Source organism: Marmota flaviventris, chromosome 5 (genome assembly GCF_047511675.1).
Source record: "Marmota flaviventris isolate mMarFla1 chromosome 5, mMarFla1.hap1, whole genome shotgun sequence".
Classification (NCBI taxonomy): domain Eukaryota; kingdom Metazoa; phylum Chordata; class Mammalia; order Rodentia; family Sciuridae; genus Marmota; species Marmota flaviventris.
In genome coordinates, this window is record NC_092502.1 from 110,653,166 (window position 1) to 110,674,078 (window position 20,913).

General features: G+C 34.2%; 1 protein-coding gene across 4 annotated transcripts; it reads right to left on the minus strand.

Annotated features, from left to right (window-relative positions):
* Positions 1-3: 3 nt before the first annotated feature.
* Positions 4-19,771, minus strand: Gtf2h2c (GTF2H2 family member C). 4 transcript variants are annotated; one of them, XM_027951601.2, is made up of 16 exons: positions 19,723-19,771; positions 16,281-16,363; positions 15,215-15,292; positions 14,862-14,898; positions 14,363-14,449; positions 13,481-13,531; positions 13,093-13,147; positions 11,634-11,739; positions 10,625-10,715; positions 10,384-10,471; positions 9,769-9,876; positions 7,287-7,350; positions 5,107-5,210; positions 4,516-4,618; positions 2,495-2,534; positions 4-200 (listed from the first exon to the last, which is right to left on the minus strand). In XM_027951601.2, the coding sequence occupies exons 2-16, from the start codon at positions 16,334-16,336 to the stop codon at positions 81-83; spliced, it is 1,188 nt and encodes a 395-aa protein (XP_027807402.1). In that variant the 5' UTR covers positions 16,337-16,363; positions 19,723-19,771; the 3' UTR covers positions 4-80. The 4 variants fall into 4 exon arrangements, with proteins under 4 accessions (XP_027807402.1, XP_027807403.1, XP_071468626.1 ...); XM_027951602.2 differs by having other exon boundaries at positions 19,639-19,727; XM_071612525.1 differs by lacking the exon at positions 19,723-19,771 and adding an exon at positions 18,947-19,027.
* Between the last annotated feature and the right edge of the window lie 1,142 nt (positions 19,772-20,913).

Here is a 20,913-nt window from a genome sequence, read left to right on the forward strand (position 1 = left end):
AAGTTGTTTTTCTAAAGAATCATTTTATTTACAGTTACAAATTTCTTTTTAGCACACACAGTATGTACTACATGCTAGAATCAAATACCTGAAGGAGTTGGAATCTTATGAATACAGCCAGGACAACAATGGAGAGAGTCATGAACAAAAACATCACAGTCCACACAGAAAACATTTTGGCACACAGTACAAACATAGACCTGCAGCAAAAAGAAGAAACACTTAGTGAATAAAACTATAGTTTCCTAAAGTACAGCATAGCTAGAAGAAATTCAAGTTGCTTTGCTCTTTTATATCCCTATATTTTCCCTTACCCATCTATCTATTTTATGACTTCCAATGTACCATGCAATCTCAAATCTGGGGCAATTTATTTTTTTCCCCAAACCATCCCTTAGAAATGAGGAAAAGGGCATGGTGGTGAGCACCTATAATCCCAGCAGCTAGAGAAGCTGAGGCAGGAGGATCATGAGTTCAAAGCCAGCCTCAGCAACTTAGTGAGGCCCTAAATAACTCAGCAAAACCCTGTCTCTAAATAAAATATAAAAAAAGGGCTGGGAATGTGACTAAGTGGTTAAGCGTCCCTGGGTTCAATCCCCGGTACCAAAAAAAAAAAAAAAAAAGAGAAAGAAATGAGAGAAAGAGCCAGGCATGGTGGCACATGCCTGAAATCCCAGTTAATAAGGAGGCTGAGGCAGGAGCATCACAAATTCTATGATAGTCTGAGACACTTAAGAAGACTTTATCTCAAAATAAAAAATAAAAAGGGTTAAGGATGTAGCTCAGTGGCAAAGTACCACTGGGTCCAATCGCCAGTACCAAAAAAATTTTAAAAAGGAACTTTGTTATACAAAATAGGGCTGGGGATGTGACTCAGTGGTCAAGTGCCCCTGAGTTCAATCCCCAGCACCAAAAGAAAGAAAGAAAGAAAGGAACAAAGTGTTCTACATTAAAAAAAAAAATTAATACATTTAGTTTTAAGAATGATCTTCTAATTACAAGTTATATCTCCCTTTCTTTTTTTTTTTTTTTTTTTAAAGAGAGAGAATTTTTTAATGTTTATTTTTTAGTTTTCAGCAGACACAACATCTTTATTTATATGTGGTGCTGAGGATCGAACCCGGGCAGCACGCATGCCAGGCGAGCGCGCTACCGCTTGAGCCACATCCCCAGCCCTATATCTCCCTTTCAATTAAAACTTTAAAGAATATGTCAATGACACATAAGACAGAAAAAAACTCATCTTTCTATAAAATTGAACAAAATCGTTTTATGAAACATGAAAGTAGAATAAATGAGACACCTTTTTTTGTTGTTGTTTTCCTTTTTCGTTTTTGTTTCTTCTTTTTTATAATTTATTGATTTTTTTTTTTTTATATTTATTTTTTAGTTTTCGGCGGACACAACATCTTTGTTTGTATGTGGTGCTGAGGATCGAACCCGGGCCGCGCACATGCCAGGCGAGCACGCTACCGCTTGAGCCACATCCCCAGCCCTATTGATTTTTTTTAAGTAATACTTTTTTAAAAATTTTTCTGTGGTGGAGATCAAACCCAGCATCTTATTAGCATGCAAAGTACAAGATCAACCACTGAGTTATGCCCTTGGCCCAAAACAAGCAACACTTCTAATTAATTTAATATAATTTATAAAGTACAGTTTTAAATGTCAACATGTAGCTTAAGTAGTAAAAAAACTAAAGCTAGAAACAATTTATATTATATATTTGCATATATAAAAGTTTACATATTCAATTTGGCTATCCTCAAAAATATTTAAATTTTTAGTTGTAGATAGAACACAATACCTTTATTTTATTTATTTATCTTTATGTGGTACTAAGGATCAAACCCAGTGCCTCATACGTGCTATGCAAGTATTTTACCACTGAGCTACAACTCCAGCCAAGAATTTTTTTTAAAGTTTCTTTTTGTTGTTTTGAGATGTAGTCTAGCTACACTGCCCAGGGTAGCCTCAAACTCCTGGGCTCAAGTGATCCTCTTGCTTCAGTCTCCTGAGTAGTTGGGACTATAGGAGCACTCTACCATACCTAGCTCTGTCCTTAAACTTTTTAAAAAATATTTTCTCATTGGCACAATTTATATATATATATATATATATTTTTTTTTTTTTTTTTTAATTTAAGTTTTTTTTATGTGGTTCATTGGCACAATTTTTTATCTTTGGCAACTTCAAAATGAGTTATAACAGAACCTAAAGTATAATATGAAAAAACATCTAAAATGCTTCCAAGCTTAATGCAATATAGCTTGAAAGCAGAAGACAAGGTACTAAAGTATCTTTAGAGCAAAGCTTAAATGCAGAATGATAAAACTACTATTTATTTTCCCATTCTAAATTTACCTACTGTAATTATATTTAGAGAGTAACCTGATAAAAGCCTGATCTTCAACAACTATTGGAAACTTATTATTGTACCATCTTCTCAGTATTTCTTATATATTACTTAACATTTAGAAAGCCATGAACTTACATGTTGGTCTTTCAACTCCCCCTGACATCCATAACAAAATCTGAAAAAGAGAGTTTAAGAATCAATTTATTTCTTCCTTCCTTCCTTTTTTTTTTTTTTTAAGAATTCACTCATTAAAGTAATTCAGCAAAGTCTCAATAATTAGAATCTTTTAATAAGTAATGAAAAATCAACAGTATTTAAAATCTCACAGTATGTTCCAAGGTCATTAGATAGCCTAAAATTTTGTTTTTTATTAAAGTTAAATATATGCACATGCTTTTTTTTAATATTTGAAATATATGCACATACTTTTTAAAAAATATTTGTTTTATAGTTTTAGGTGGACACAATATCTTTATTTTACATTTATGTGGTGCTGAGGATCAAACCCAGTGCCCCAAGCATGCAGGGCGAGCACTCTACCACTGACAACCCCAGCCCCCTGCACACGCTTTTTGAACTAGGATTCTGTGAAAGAATTAAGCTCCTCAAAATAAAATAAAATAAGAAAGAAAGAAAGAAAAAACTTGAATGAAATTATGTCATTTGTAGAAAAATGGATGGAACCTGAGAGCATTAAGTGAAATAAGCCAAACTCAGAAAATCAAGGGCCTTATGTTTTCTCTCATATGTAAGAAGCAAAAATTTAAAAAAAAGAAAAGAGAAAGAAAGAAAGAGAAAAAGAAAAGGAAAAGAAAAGGTATTCAGGAGGATCACATGTAAACAGAAGGGAGACCAGAGAAGGGAGGAGGTAAAAGAAAGAGGAGCTACTAGGGAATGATATCAACCTAATTATACTGTCATATTTGTGCATGATATGTAACAACAAATCCCACTATTATGTATAATCATAATGCACCAATAAGAAATACAGAAAAAATAAAAAGGGCTGGGGATGTAGCTTAGTGATAGTTCAAGTATGTACAAGGCCATGAGATCAATCCCCAATACTACATACACATACAAAGATCTAAATATGCTTATATAAAATGAAATGACTTCCAAATGTTTTTTTACATGTAAAAGCAAGGAGATGGATGGATACATAATTGTCTGCTAGTCAGTGGTTTTTAAATCTTGGAATTTTTACTTTTATGTGTGTGTGTGTGTGTATGTGTTACTGGAGATTGAACCCAGAGGCCTTCTTCTATTACTGAGCTACACCCCAGCCTTTCTTCTGAAACAGGGTCTCATTAAATTACTGAGGCTGGCCTCAAATTTGCAATCCTCCTGCCTCAACTGACCAAGTCGAGATTACAGACATGTGCCTTCACACTTGTCCTGGATGGTCTTAAAAGTAAACCTTTACTTCTCTCTCTGTCTCTCTCTTTTTTTTTTTTGGTACCAGGGATTGAATTCAGAGGTGCTTAACTACTATCCCCATCCCCAGTCCTTTTTATTTTGAGACAGCATCTCACTAAGTCGCTTTGGGCCTTACTAAGTTGCTGAGGCTAGTTACGAACTTGCAATCCTCCTGCCTCAGCCTCCTGAGTCGATAAGATTATAGGCATCCACCATCATGCCCAGTTTACTTTTGTAAAACTGTTCTATAACAGACCACCTTTACTTCAGGCTTTACTAGTAAGATTTCATAGAAATATCACTAATGAAAATACTTACAGGTTCCAGATTAATTATGTTCTGCCAACCTCTTATTTTCATTAGTGTGCTAGAGTTCAAGATAGTCAACTATTAAGTAATCAGAAATTTTGAAAGTTAAACTGTTAAACTGTTGTAGTTAAAAACTGGACATGATGAGAACATTTTACTAAAAAAACATGCTTTCTCTTTTTAAAGAACTGATTTACTAATATATCATTCTTATTACAATTAAGTGAGGTTAGAGAAATTAATAGATTTCTGAAGATTCAGATCTATTCAATAATGAGTCAGTCAAGTCATAAGGCTACACCTCATTTTCTGTTTTAGAAGTAATCTTACTCAGATTAATATGACTATCTTTTTAAAAGTAGTAATATTATATAGAATAATTTACTCAGTACTTGTAACAGATAATAAGTTAATTAAAACTCATATACCTTTCTCCTTTAAATTCTTCCAGGGGAATTTCTTGAAAAGCATCCAAAGGAAATAAATGATGGTAAGACCGTGCCAAATGGGGAGCAGAAACCAAAGTAAGACCTAACACATAAAACAAAGACATGTTTAATAACCCAAACCTCATGAAGATAATGGCTGAAAAGCCAAATGTCACCAAGTATGTGACCTCTGTTGGCCTATCTGCTTACTCATAAATAAAATAAAATTCTATAATTCTGTTACTTTAATTCCTTATTCTACATACAAATATAAATTATATGTACATTATATGATATATATCATAAAGGTAGGTACTAGAAAAATGTCTTCTACATCTACTGCAATAGCTTGAAAAAATACACTTTTTTTTTTTTTTTTTTCCAGAAAGAGAATCAGGAAACTCTTCATAATGCTATGTTTATTCGTGGAAGTAGAGTACTGGGTACTCAATGAAAAACATAATCAATTTCTCTTAGCACATATTAAATCCAGAAACACAGGAGTCAACATTTACATTTATTTTAGCAGCAATATAGATGAAGAAGTTATTTAAAATTAATTTACCAAATAATAAATAATTGGTGTCTTACCACATATTTTACATTCAACAGGAAGTTCACAGTACTTTGCACGACACTGTGGGCAAAAATAGCCTCCTAATGTAAGTCCTGGCTCAGTGTTGTTATCCAAATGCCTATGGGGGAAAAAAATTACTTTGGAAAAGTGATATATACATAAAGATGAAAAAGTTGGAGCTAAAAAACGTATATTACCTTTCTTTATCTTCAACTCTGGATTCTAATTTATAATCTATTAAAATTTATTTGAAAATATGTGAGTATATCTTATAGATCACTTAATGCTATATTCATTTTTTGTCTTTTTTTCTCTCCTTTTTTATTTTGACATTTGACTATGTTTAAATTCACTAATCCTCTGCTGTGACTAATCTGTTATTAATCCTTATCCATTGTATTTTTTCAACTATCCTATCCAATGTATTCTTCATTTCTAAAATTTTGACTTGGATTTTTTTTTTATACTTTCATATCTCTTATCATTCTCAAGTTCTCCTCTACTTTCCTGAACTTATGGAGTATATTTACAATTGCTATTTTAATATCTTTGCTTACTAATTCTATCAACTGTGTTTTTTTCTAGCTATGTTTCCATAATTTTTCTCATTGTTATAGGTCATATTTTGTCTTCTATGCCTAGTCATTTTTTTGTTTTTGCAGTACTGGGGATTGAACCCAGAGCCATTCTATCATTGAGCCTCCTTGACCCATTCCTTTTTATTTTTGATTTAGAGACAGCATCTTGCTAAGTTGCTGAGGCTGGCCTGGAAATCACTATATTCCTCCTCAGCCTTTCCAGTTGCTGGGATTATAGGTGTGTGCTACTAGGCCCAGAACCTAGTTTTTCTTTCTTTCATTTTTGATTGGCTGCTAGACAATAAGAATTTTACTTTGATTTGGGAACTAGATTTTTTTAATGACTTTAAATATTTTGGGCTTTGCAATATACTTAAGTAACTTGAAAATAATTTTATCTGTTCAAAACCTGCTTTTAATTGTTTGGCTGGTCCGGAGCAGCCATTAATCTAGGATTAATGTGGTTCTGTTATTGTGGACTCTATTAAATGTCTGCCACAAAAAGAGGTCTTTCCACAAACTGGTGAGAACATGAACTGTTCTTTGCCCTATAGGAGCTCTGGGAATTGTTCTATTTGCTGGTTTCCAGTGGTTTCCCTGGTTTCCAATATTTTCCTCATACAAATATACTGATCAACACTCAGCTAAAGACTGATGAGCAAGTCTCTGCTCATGGGATCTCCAGAGAGTTCTTCTGTGCAACTTTTTCCTCTCTGACAACATTATAGCTATCTCAGCCTCCCCAAATGCAGAACTTTGTCACTTAATGCCCAAACTCTGCACTGCAACCTGGAAATTCTAGGTAGTAAGCTGAAGCAGGCATAGGACCTACCTCACTCATTTCCTTTCTTTTAGGAACCATTATCTATACTGCCTATTGTCTTATGTCTGAAAACCATTTTTTTATGTATTTTGTCTGGTTTTGTGGGGAGGACAATAAATATGGGTAAATCTAGTCTGTTGCTCCTTTATGAGGAGGTCTTGACTATGACTCTGAATATTCACTTTCCTAAATTTAAAACAAGGTATACTCAGAAAAGTCTATGTTCTATGACCTTGCCTTTTCCCACACACATCCACAAGGTAAACTTTTTTTTTTTTTTTGAGAGAGAGAGAGAGAGAATTTTTTAATATTTTTTTTTTTTTTTTTTTAGTTTTCGGTGGACACAACATCTTTATTTTATTTTTATGTGGTGCTGAGGATCGAACCCTTGCGCATGCCAGGCAAGCGCGCTACTGCTTGAGCCACATCCCCAGCCCAAGGTAAACATTTTTTAGTTTTCACTTTCTATTTCCATTATTATTGCTTTTATTATTAACATGAACAAGTGTGCATATCTATTCACATCTCCACCTTCTTTTTAGATGACTGATAGCATATTACACACCTCTATCTTGCTTTTTTACTTAGTGATATATTTGAAAAGGTCACACCATAGAAGCATATAGTCGTTCCTTTTTATGGCAACATAGAAAGTAATCTTCTATAGAAGTCAACATATAAAGTAATCTTCTATAAAGCCAATCTTCTATATCTCAGATGCATTTAAAAATTTATAACTTAGCAGAAGGAATTTAAAATATTAAAATATCACTGACAATAGATCTTTACTTACGCCATGCTGAAAGAGGGTTTTGCATCTTGATCAGACAAAGAAGCAATGGTATGCTGAGGAAACCCTTCATAGAAAAAAAAAAAAAAATGTATTGATTTCTTTCTCCAAGCAAAGAACAGAATTCTAGGACTAGGAATTAAAAATGTTTCTACCAGAAAACAACAAAGTTGTACAAAAAGTCTCTTTTCTGCCTCTTAAAAACATACACTTATTTTAGTATGATACACTGATCATATTTCCAAGCTACAAATAATAGGTGAAAAACCTATCTGTGTATGAAATCAAGTCTAAAGCTCATATCTGGATTTTTAACTTAATACTAATTATATTGCTTTTTAAAAAGAAAAGTAGTTCATAAGTTTTATATACTTTAACAACACAATGCAAGCTTATATTACCTAGTTCTTTTTCACTTTATCTAAGCAAATATTTTTATGTTTAAAATTTTGGAATGTGGGGCTGGGATTGTGGCTCAGTGGTAGAGCACGTGCCTTGCACGTGAGGCACTGGGTTCGATCCTCAGCACCACATAAAAATAAAGAAAGATATTGTGTCCATCAACAAGTAAAAAATATGTATGTGTTTTAAAAAAATTTCATGAAGTTTGCTTTATTTATATAATACTAAATTCTGAAAACAAGAAATGCAGAAACTATTAAATTATTATGTTATTATAAATTATATATTATTGTAAATTATTAAAAAAAATTTCTCATTTAAATATATCTACAAACAAATAAATCAGCTGGGCAGAGTGGTGCATGCCTGTAATCCCAGTAATTCAAGAGGCTGAGGCAGGAGGATCATCAATCAGTTCAAGCCCAGCTTCAGCAACTTAGCAAGGCCCTAATCAACTCAGCAAGACCTAGTCTCTAATAAAATTAGAAAAAAAAAAAAAGGGCTGGGGATGTGGCTTGGTAGTTAAGCATCCTAGGTTGAATCCCTGGTACCCCCCCCAAAAAAAAAAAACCAAAAATACAAAAACAAATAAAATCAACAAGACAGTAGCTGAGTGGTAGAGTGCATGCTTAATATGCAAAAGTCCCTGCGTTTAATCCCCAGCATCACAAAAAACAAACAAAATACATAAAAGTAAAGGTGGCACAGTGGAGCATGCCAATTTTCTTAGTTACTTGGAAAACTGAGGCAGGAGAATTCCTTGACCCCAGAAATTCAAGTCCAGCCTGAGCAATATAACAAGATCCTGTCACAAAAAAAGAAAAAAAAAAAAAAAGTAAAGATGAATGACTAACTAGAAAAACCTGTGCATCAGGTGATTAAAGGACTCTAAAGTCCTAAAGGACTCTAACAAATCAGTTTGAAGAACAAATTATAATTTCAAACAATAATTTTAAAATGGAATAAGAAGCTATATCAGTAAATCAAACAAACTTAGCCATTATAATATCTAAAATGTACTGAATGTTACATCAAGCAATATTCTAAACGTTTTATTTGTATTAATTCAGTCTCTGCAACACACAGTTAGGTAGATACTAATATTATATTATAACTGAAAAAAATAGGAAAGACAGGTTGACCAGTTATGGTCAAAAATAAAGTAGAAAAGCATTTCATCTCATTGACATTTAAAAAGCATATTAAACAAGAAAAGTTATATTTTAAAAGTTATATATTTTTTCAATGAAAGGGTAACAAACTTTATTATAAAATATTTAGAAGACACAGGAAAACAAGCTTTTACACACACACACACATGGGATTGAACCGAAGGACACTGAACCACCAAACCATATCCCCAGCCCTTTTTTGTATTTAATTTAGAGACAGGGCCTCACTAAATTGCTGAGGCTGGCTTTGAACTCTCAATCTTCCTGCCTCAGCCTCCTAAACCACTGGGATTACAAGAATATGCCACCACACCCAGCTACAAAGGAATTTTTTTTAATGACCCAAAACCAAACATTTTATCTCTCCAGAAAAAAAGGACTGAGCAATCTGGTGTATTTCCCTGTAATCCTCTGTCTTTGCACAATTTATATTACACAGTTTTTTATGTTTGTTTGTTTTTGGTACAAGGGACTTAACCATTGAGCCACATCCACAACCCTTTTTAATTTTTGAGACAGGGTCTCACTAAGTTGCTGAAGCTGGCTTTGATCCTCCTACCTCAGCTTCCCAAATTGCTGGGATTACAGATGTGAGCCATTCTTGTATTAAATAGATTTAATAACATAATCCAGAGATTTTGTAGCTTTTTTAAAAAACGTCTTAATGCAAGTATTTTTCTTTAAAACACAATACATTCATACCTTTCCAGCTAAATGATAAAGAAAGCCAGGAGTATTGTGTAGGTGACAAGAACTATGGGTAGTTTTAATTTTCTTTACTTCTCTGTATTTTCCAAAATTGTTATATTAGTAAGTTTATTTTCTTAAATGTTAACTTACACAAATGAAAACAGAAAGCCTAGTTTGAAGCAAAATATGCATTTTTAAAATTACACAAAATAAACACATACCCATACGAATGAGTGAGCATTCAGAACTTGAGCTGGCAGGAGGAGGACTAACATGATGTGTTAGCAATTCTTTGTAATGGCTTTCATCTAAAATAACATGGTATGTGCCTAACATGAAAAGCAAAAGAAAAAATACCAGCTTTGTAGACATAAGAACGAATTATAATTTCTATATAATTCTATAAAAATTTTATCATTGGAAAATGTAATTTTCAAAATAATGATTTTTAGCTAAATTATCATTTTTTTAAAAACTTATTTAAGTAAAATCTCTAAATCAACTTCTCTAGGAATAATAGTAATTATAAGTTAGAACAGTAATTATAATTTAGTAAAAGCAAAGTTATGAAATCTTTATAAAGATTTACAGTGAAATTTTAACTTTTCAAGAGTTATAATACTTTCTCTAAACACTGACATAATGACTAAAAATTCACTGCATTTTGAAATGATTTCTTATAGAATCAATAATATATTTCAGATGACTGTTCATATATTGGGCATGGGATAGGAAATTACATAAGTTTAGTGGTGTAAAGCAGATTAAAGCACTCTAATTAATGTTATTTCTTTGACAGTAATTATGAATAAATATTGAAGACAATAGATACATACCACCAGTTTCACGAGCAAGTACAGTGCAAACTCGAACCTCTGCAGATAACCCAATAACAGACACTCTAATTTTAGCTGCCTTTAGGGTCTTCATAAAATTCGAGAAAATAAAAGATTAAAGGAAGAAGAAAAATAATTAAGAATTAATGTATTTGGAAAATAATGCTCTGAAAGCTAATAATAAATTCACTACAGAATTTTCTTTAGAGCTGTAACTTCAGTTTTGATATATTGGTTCTACCTTGATTAGATCATAAATATTAGATGGATCACAAGTTGTAAGGCTGCTAAAAATGATTAGGACTTCTCTACTTGTATGTCCAGGCATGTGTCTAAAGAAAGATAAAATATACTCCAATTAGGTCAACAAATAAAACTAGCAAAAGATTTATCTGGAGAGAACATTACACATAGCTTACACATTTAGACCACAGAATACCTAATTTGTTTCAACACTGCATAGTAATAAATTTTTAGTATATTTTGAACTTTTTTTTTTTTTGGTACCAGAGATTGAACTCAGGGGCACTTGACCCCTAAGCCACATCCCCAGCCTTTTTTATGAGACAGGGTCTTGCTAAGTTGTTGAGGCTGGCTTTGCACTCCTGATAGTCCTGGCTCAGCCTCCCAAACCACTGGGATTACAGGCATGTAACACCATGCCCAGCATTTCAAACACTTTAATATAAATTTTTCTTTCTCTTTTTTCCCCCAGTGCTAGGGATGGAACCCAGGGCCTCATACATGACAGGCAAGCCCTATACCAATAAGCTATATCCCAAGCTCTAATATAAACTCTTCAAAAATTAGGTATACCCAGTTGTGGTTGTCACAGACCTGTAATCCCAGTGACTCAAGAGGCTGAGACAAGAGGATAGCCAAGTTTGAAACCAGCCTCAGCAACTTAGTGAGGCCCTGATTGTCCTGCCTCAGGAAATTAGCAAATTAGCAAGACTCTGTCTCAAAATAAAAAATAAAAAGTACTAGGGATGTGGTTCAGTGGTTAAGCACCTCTGGGTTCAATCCTCAGTACTAAAGGAAAAAACAAAGATATAATTCACCTACTAAAATGTAAAATAAAAATTACTAACACCAAAATAAATATCATACATGATATTACATATTTTTCCTATTTAACTATTTTGTCATAACTGGCTTTACAGAGACCCATGTTAATATATTATCATTTCAATTTAACTGATTCAAAAAACTTTTAAGCCAATTATAAATAAGAAATATAAAATACTAACTTTAGAGTTTGCATAGCCATGCTTAGGGAATTATAAAGAGATGGTTCTCCATGACAGGTCATATCAACAGCTTTCTTCAAAGATGTTATATGTTTCCTTGGGTTTCCTAAAATAAAAATAGAATAATCTAGTTTTAATAAAATGCTATGTATATATAACATGGAAATATATACTTTTTCTAAAATTTACATATTTATGATATTAAATAAGACTGCCTTCAAAATATATTTATCAAGTTGCACTTTTATCAGAAATATTTGGTAGATAATCTCACTTCCTATTGAAAACCAGAACACAAATAATTGTCTCTTTATATCCAACAGCACACATATTTTTAAATAATATTAACCAAGAGCATATGCATACTTTTTTTACTCTTCATATTTCCATAGTTCATCTTTTTTTTTCTCCCTAGAATTGGAAACCGAACCCAGAACTTTGTACATGCTAGGCAAGTGCTCTATCACTAAGCTACATCCCCAGCCTTTTTTATTTTTATTTGAGACAAAAACTTGTAAAACTGCTCTGGCTGGCCTCAAAACTGTGATCCTTCTGCCTCAGGCTTCCAGATAGGTGAGATTACAGATGTGTACCAACACAAGGCCATAGATCATCATTTTAAAGACCAATATATTTCCACATTTAAAATCTATGAAATCAGCATGTCTTATTATCACTGGTAGGTGAGCAGCTTTCATGACATAATTGTTGCTGCCTACTCAAGTGTAAACCTATGAATAGCTCTTCATATGATTTTGCTTCAATTACACTACATACAATACACTGTGCTACTCAGGTCAAGTACAACTGCCATAAAAATGTTTTTCGAAAATTTATTAAGCAGAGTGTGGTGGCCCACACCTGTAATCCCAATGACTCAGGAGGCTGAGGCAAGCCTCAGCAACTTAGTAGGGTACTGTCTCAAAATAAAAAATAAAAAAAAGAATGAGGATGTAGTTCAGGAGTAAAGCACCCCTGTTTCAAGCCTCAGTATTAAAAAACAAAAAATTAAGTGAAAGATTAAGTGGATTTTATGAATGGCTATAATGAAGTTATTTTAATATTTCCAGGATAAGAATATACATGTCTTAAACACATTTACATTTAACATAATATTATTATTCACTACTGTGGAGACTTCAACGTAAAACAGTTCATCCTGGCTGGGGGTGTAGTTCAGGGGTCCAGCACTTGCCTAGCATGTACAAAGACCTGGGTTCAATCCCCAGCAAAGCAAAAAAAAAAAAAAAAAAATTAAATTAAATCAAATACAACAACAGTTAATCTTAGATCCCAAGAGATTAACAGGGGTGGAAGGTGACATTATTAAGTTGTTTCACCTACAAAGCACAGAGGACAACTTCATATTACTTATTAGGCAACCCCTATGAACAGGATTAAAAAAATTGGATAATTAAAGCAAAGTCCTTGAGTCCTGTAAAGGTTGTTTTATGCATACCTGAGAGTTCAGTCAGTTTTTCAGCTCTTTTACTCTTAGTTACAATTATTCCAATCTCAAAATAAAAACAAAAATGATTATTAATTTCATATAAAATTATTTCCTCTTGATAAGAATTTATTTAACTAAAATAAATTAGTACCTATAGAAGAAATAAGCAAAACAGGAGAAATTTTTTCTCAGTGTTCTGACAAATAAATTTAGCTATAAGTTCACTGTATATTGTTTAACTTATAGAGTTATTTTGTTTTTCATTGATAAGTGTATCAGAAATGGATACACACTCTGAATTTCTTAATTATAGAATAGTCCTATTTTTTAAAAATATATATATATATGTTGCAGGAAAATTGGATTTTTATTTGAATTCTTGCACTTATCTACATACCTGACTGATAGGATTTTGATCAAAATACTCTTCTATGAAGTATTCCAACAACTGTTTGAAGAAAACAAAAAGGAATATTACATAAGGGAAAAATAACAACCACAAAGAACATGTCCCATTAATGTTCTGTGAAACCTATTTATCAAGCATCACTTCTCATGTTTTATTTTATTTTTAATTTTTTGAACTGCTAGGAATGGAACCCAGGACTTTGCAGACTGTAGACAAGCTCTCTGCCTCTGAGCTATATCCTCAGCCTACTTCTCATGATTTTTAAACTTATAGATGCTATCAAAATAGTAAATAGTAAAAACATGTATTTGAAATGGTGGATGATAAGATAGAAATGAGCTAGGTTTTAAAAGATGGATTCAGGCCAGGCACAGTGAAAAGCACCTGTAATACCAGTCACTGGTGAAGCTAAGGTAGGACAATCTCCTGAGGCTATGAGCTCAAGACCAAGCAAGATCCCATCTCAAAAGAAAAGACCCATTTGGACATGTTAAAAACAATGCAAACAAGGAAAAGATCCAATGAAGCCAGAGAAGAAAAGCACAATTGATAGTAGGCTTTTATAAATTAGGAAAGATATGAATGTGGTTGTAAACTGACAAGACAAATTCAATTAAGTCAAAGGAGAATGAAGACTCAGTAAAGAAAATGGATAACTCACAAAGCAAGATGCTGATTTGGGGAGGGAGGGTAGAAATTAAACACACAAATAATTAGCTATTTTGTTTTATTATTTCCCAAAATGACCAGATAGCACTTCTGCTTAGTTATCATTTATATTAACTGAAAAAAAAAAAAAACTTATTACATTCTTAAATTTTTTTTCTTTAGAATTTCTTACATTTAGTATATTAAATGATTTTACAATACCTTTAAAGTGCATGTCAGTCTATTAGGCTTTAAATCTTGGTCTTCCATTGTCCTTGATGCATCCACTACCACATAAAGGTGGCGCATCTACCCAAAAAAAAAAAAAGGGGGATAAAGTGTAGGAAAAATTTCCAAGTACATTTTTGAGTAAGAAATAAATGTGGCATTTAGGAAGGGCAGCAGAATAGACATTATGATTGCTGTATGTATATAGGTGACTGTATGACCAATGTGATTCTGCAATCTGTACAATCTGAAAAATGAGAAATTATACCCCAATTGATTCAAATGTATGAATTGCCAAGATCATTGTAATGTCATGTATAGCTAATAAAAAAAAAGAAATAAAAGTGGCATTTAATATTCACATATTCTGTACATAGATTTTTAATATATTCTTTTATAAGGTTTGTCTTTTACTATTGTTTAGTCTATCAAGCCAGAATGTTCCTCTAATCCAAACTATTCCATATTAGTAAAGGAAAAACTAATAACATACCATTCCAAGTCGCACTTGTCCATGGTGCTCAAATACTCTGTTAAAATTATACAAACATTTTAATGGAACACCATATACTATCAAAAAACTCAATACAACTTTCCAACAAATATGTACCTTTTAGTGAAGTAAATTATTAATTTTTTTAATATAATTATAAGCATTATAGATAGTTCCTGAAGACCATTTCCCAACTGATACAGACTAGGTTGCTAGTTCTTTCTCCCTATTCAGACAAGAAGTTAGTTTCTCTGAAACACAGCTGAAAGGAAGTATTAAGTATGATTATAGATGGTGAAAGGCTTTATGGAATGCATTTTCCTTTTGTAACACACTTAAAAGGATTTATATACCTTTTTCTCTTTGCCTTGAAGAGAATGTCTTCTATTGTAGCTTTAAGTGAACCAGATTCATCTTCTTTAAGAATTTCCCTATAAGAAATAATTGTTTGAAAAGATAAGCTGAAAATATTAACTGGAGAAATGAAACATATATAAAAGATGTGTACATTTTTGCATGTTTTATAGCAGCACTATTCATAATAGCCAAAAACTATTATCAACCTATATGTCCATCAACTAGTGAATGGATAAACAAAAATGTGGTATAACAGCAGGTGCTGGGGTTGTGGCTCACAGGTAGAGCACTTGCCTAGCATGCATAAGGCACTGGGTTCAATCCTCATCACCACATAAAAATAAAAAATAAAGTCCATCAACAGCTAAAAAATATTAAAATAAATGTTTTAAAAAATATTTTTAAAAATGCAGTATAACAATATAATGGAATACTATTCAGCAGCAAAAAAGGAATGAAGTACTAATACAAACTACAACATAGATGACCCTTGAAATAGTATGTTAAATGAATGCTAGACCCACTACACCACATATTGTATGATTACTTATGTGAAATATCCAGAAATAGAAAGTAGATTAGTGATTGTTTACAGGTGGTAGAAATGAAACTAATTATAAATAGGAATGAAGGATCTTATTGGAATGGTTAAAATGTTCCAAAACTGGGTAGGGGGCGGTGGCATTCACCTGTAATGCAGGCAGCTCAGGAAGCTAGGCAGGAGGAATACAAAGTTCGAGGCCATCCTTAACAACTTATCGAGGCCCTAAGCAACTTAGCAAGACCCTGTTTTAAAAAATAAAAAGAAATGGGGATGTAGCTCAGTGGTTAAGCACCTCTGGGTTTGAGCCTCAGTATCAAAAAAAAAAAAAAATCCAAAACTGGTTTCTAGAAATGGCTCCACAACTTAGTAAATTTTCTAAAACAAATCACTGAATTATATATTGGAAATGGGAGAATTATAGCATATGTAAAATACAGTTCACTAAATTAAAAGAGAGAGAGAGAGAGACAAAGAAACAATGTCCAAAAGAAAAAAGAGGGCAATAATGCCCTACTTACCATGTCCTCTCATAGCCTCCTTCCCATCGCTTAGTTCTTTCAGGTTCTTCATCCATATTTTTAAAAATGTATTATTCAGCATTCTGTAAAAAAAAAAAAATTATATCATGAGTTTTCTAAAGATATTTGTTACAAAAATACATCCACTTATTTAAAAGTTCAAGAGAAACTTTAAAAAGTAAAAAACTGAGAATTCAGGGCATCTTATTTTAGTTTCTAGTCTATTCAATTGCTATAGGATGAAAGTACAAAACCTTCATGGAACTCTTTTTTATTTTTCTATTTCCAATAAAGAATATGAGTATTTATAAATAAACTTGGCACCAATAGAAAAAGTATCTTTTTTGTTTATTTATTTTTATGTGGTGGTGAGGATTGAACCCAGTGCTTCACATGTGAGGCAAGCATTGTACCGCTGAGCCACAACCCCAGCCCCTTGAATCTTTTTAATTGTAAAAAAAAAAAAAAAAAAATGCTTTATAGATTTATTACTGGACAAGATCACAGAATTATGGGAAGTAGGTACAAGGGTAGCTAAAACAAGATTAACCACAACTGAAAATTATTATGGCTTAGTGATAGACAATGACAATTCATGTACTCTCTCTCCACTTTTGAGCAGGCTTGAATGTTCTTATAATCAAAAGTACTTATTCATTTAGGTACTGAGAATTGAACTCAGATAAGCTTTAAAGTCTCAGTGCCCCACCCCGCCTTTTTTTTTTTTTTTTTTTTAATTTTTTAAATATCTTTTTTTTTTTATTTTTAGTTATCGGCGGACACAACATCTTTGTTTGTATGTGGTGCTGAGGATCGAACCCGGGCCGCACGCATACCATGCGAGCGTGCTACCACTTGAGCCACATCCCCAGCCCCAACCCCGCCTTTTTTTTGAGCCAGGGTCTTTTAAGTTGCCCAGGATGATTGAACTAACAATCCTTCTACCTCAGCTTCCAGAGTAGCTGGGATTACAAGCATGTTTCATACACCTGGCATAATCAAAAGTTTTGAAAAATGAAAGTTCATTACTTAAGGCTCATAATTCATAAGGTCACAAATTAAACATACAATATGACCTCAAATATTTAAGAAAAAAACAAAGGAAATACTGATATTCAATAAATGGGACAAGTGGTATCAACTGCATGATACGATGAAGAGTAATTGGATTTTTTTGCTTATTTATTCTTTTCTGTATGTTCTTATTACATCAATTTCTTTCATAATTTAGGATAAAATCAATGAACAATAACCCATGAACAATAACCAAGTAATAAACATCCCTAATACCTTTATCTCCACCTTTCCCAATGCCATCTCCCTTCCTACTGCATGTTCAATTTCCTTCCTCCATAAATAAAGGATCAAAGGATTTTGGGGGTGGGGGTTGGTACTGGGGGTTGAACCCAGGGGCACTTTACCACTGAGCTACATTCCCAGCTACTTGGGAGGTAGATGTATGAGACAGGGTCTTCCCAAGTTGCTGAGGTTGGCCTAGAACTTGTGATCCTCATACATCTACCTCCCGAGTAGCTGGGACTATAGACATTTGCTACCATGCCAGGCCAAGGAATCTTTAAGTGCCAAGACACTAAGGACAATAGCATATCCTCTGTCATTGGCAGAGACAAAGATTATTTTTTGTAATAAGGACCATAACCAATACTTTATCCTCTGTGTATTCACTGCTTCTATAAAAAGCTATTTTAAAAAATATATATATAACTGCCAGGTATGGTGGCACACACCACTAATCCCAGTGAGTCAGGAGTCTAAAGAGAAGGATTACAAGTTCCAGGTTCAACTTCAGCAACTTAGTAAGATTCTCAACAACTCACTGAGACCCTATTTAAAATAAAAAGGACTGAGAATGTAACTCAGTGGTAAAGTGCCCATGTGTTCAATCCTCAGTACCAAAAAAATAAATAATAAAATCTGAAGATCTGACCTATAAGTAGACATTTGGAATTAAAATCTACTGACAAGTTGGATGGAGCCTGCTTCTAAGGCTTCACTTCTTTTTGTGGCACCTACTGCAACAGATATTATTAACTAAAATTCTGTATATTTCCCACTACATAAATAAACCACTCACTGTCACTGAAAGAAATCCTGAAAGTTCATCACTTAAGGCTCATAATTCATAAGGACACAAATTAAACATACAATATGACCTTGTATTGAAAGGAAACTTGGTGACCGACTTTAATATCATGAAGAACTAGACAATAGTTTTAACATCTGTGCTATTTCAGTACCCTATGTTGGTGCCTTGTGGGTTTGATGATGCGTGTAGGAGCATAATATAGAGACTAAAGTGAACATTTTGATCCTGTGTTATCTGGATTTATTGTGAACATCAAGACCAGAAGGGTTGGTGTTGTGGCTCAGTGGTAGAGCACTTGCCTAGCACGTGTGAGGCTCTGGGTTCAATTCTCAGCACTATACAAAAATAAGTAAATAAAATAAAGGTATTGTGTCCATCTAGAACTAAAAAAACAATATTTTTTAAAAAGTCCAGAAAAGATCACATAATGTTCTCAATATTTTTAAACTCCAATTTTTGAAAACATGGCTCCTGCCATTCATCACATCAATATTTAAATTGCATTTTATTTTTTGTTTATAATTATTCATTCTCTGAAATTCATAAACAAAGTGAGAACCAGTGAGTAGAAACTGGAAGCTGGAAAGGTCTCGGCTCATTGTGTACAAGGACATCTTCATTAGAAATATCTGCAATGGTAAATCAGAGAAAGAAAAGGAGCACCATCAAACTATAGATGTACAAAAGTAAGTTGGATGTTTAGAATTAATTCTATTAATAGAGAAGAGTTTTATGCATCTTGGAGAAAGAGGTACTCTGGAAGATCTCCAATGGCTTATGAATTCCCAATAGTTCATCATCTTAAATATGTCGCTGATCCATTTCCTGGAATCCAACCCCAGAAAATCCATATCCCCCAAAGTGAGCCTAGACTTGTGATTGCTGTTAATATGAATTCGGAATGCTGCAAACAAATGGGAGCTTCCCCAAACATCACAATTTGTAAAGCTTTCCCTCACACCTTACTCTGCCAAACAAGTGATGAGACAGGCAAGGGAGATTACTGTCCCCGTTTTTCAGATATGGAACTTGAGGCACAGAAGCTGGTAACTTTTTAGAGAACACAGATGGAGGTAGGTCACCAACTCGAACCAAGCGTAACTGCTAAAACTCTGCCCTAGGTTGAGAGAAACATTCCCGCAAACCGCAGCTCCGATGCTTCCCCACGGCTCCCGGCACGGAAGCCATCCTCCTCCGCCTTCACACGCTCCCTGCTACCCTACGGAGCCAGCCAGGGCAATTCAACACGACCTGGGCCCGAAGTCCCCTACTAGCCGCCTCACTTGACAGCTTGCCCGGGCAAGGCGCCGCAAGAACCTCCACCAGCCAACTCACCAATCTTGCGGGGACGATTCTCTGCCGGAAGCGCCGCCCAGTCCTAAAGGAGCGCCGTCAACGTTCTTCCGCAGTGCGCTGCAGTCACGCAGAAACGTTCCGGCTGGGAACTCGGCTGCCAAACATTCTTCCCTGAGCCAACTAGCTGCTTCCTAGCTGGTCTTCGCAAAGAGGCGGGAAGAGCGGTCACTATTCACTCCTGCGAGTTCAGAGGTACAGCAACCGTGCGTTGCGAGCTCTGAGGAGTTTGATTTTGTTGATTTCTAAAGGTTGGGATGAAATACTCTAATCACGGCAGCAGGGCCAGGACCTTGCTGTGCAACGGTATTTTATTAAGCGCCGATACAGTTCTAAGCGCCGAGAAAATGGTAATGAAAACTTAAAAAATCTTTGTCCCGGTAGAGGTTTTTTTTTTTTTTTTTTTCCCTACTAGGGGGAAAACTATTAAGAAAAACGGGCGCGGTGGCATACTCCTGTAATCTCAGCCACTCGAAGTCTGAGGGAGGAACATCGCAAATTCTAGCCCAGCCTGGGAATATTAGCAAGACCCTGCCTCAAAATAAAAAATTAAAAGGGCTGGGGATATAGCTTAGTGGTAAAGCATCCTGGTTCAATCACTGGGGAAAGGAAGAAGGGTGAAAAATGTATCAAATGGTGGTGGTACTATTCAGAAAAAAATAAGCTTATAGAGGGAAAGGGTTGCAGTTTGAAACACGGTGGTCAGAGGAATTTTCAGTGAGAGCCATAACCCAAAGGAAGGAAGGAGTTAACGTCACCTAGGGGAAAAGCTCTCCAGACAAAGTAAACAGCAAGCACAAAGGCTCTGAGTAGAAACACGCTGGTGTGGTTTAGGGACTGTTGCAGTGGGCGTAGTGATGTCATTGGAATTTTTAGGGCAAGAGGCCCAAACAAACTGGGCTCAGTCACCTTCCCAATATGCCAATCAAGGAGACCAGCTGTGGTGAAGAAAAAGAGCTTTTATCAGCCTGGCTACAGTGGGAAGAACAAATAAAGAGGTTCAGTGACCTAAGGTGTTGAGATTTTACAGCAAAGGTAAGGATCGAAGGGAGCCTTGGTCAGGCCATGGTCCCGTTGATCATTTTGGGGTTAGTTCTAGGAAGCTCCTGGAAAGCCATTATCGCTTGAGGGGAGCAGTTCAAGTCCCATCATGATTGCTCCTGCTTTGGGGGC

What these genes read in the sequence shown, in the direction of transcription:
- Gtf2h2c (XM_027951601.2), bottom strand. Translation starts at nt 16,336, where the DNA reads ATGGATGAAGAACCTGAAAGAACTAAGCGATGGGAAGGAGGCTATGAG. An exon ending in ATCAAAATCCTATCAGTCAG is followed by an intron (nt 13,148 to 13,480) that starts GTATGTAGATAA and finishes TTTTATTTTGAG; the next exon opens with ATTGGAATAATTGTAACTAA. An exon ending in GAAGAATTTAAAGGAGAAAG is followed by an intron (nt 2,535 to 4,515) that starts GTATATGAGTTT and finishes TCTCTTTTTCAG; the next exon opens with ATTTTGTTATGGATGTCAGG.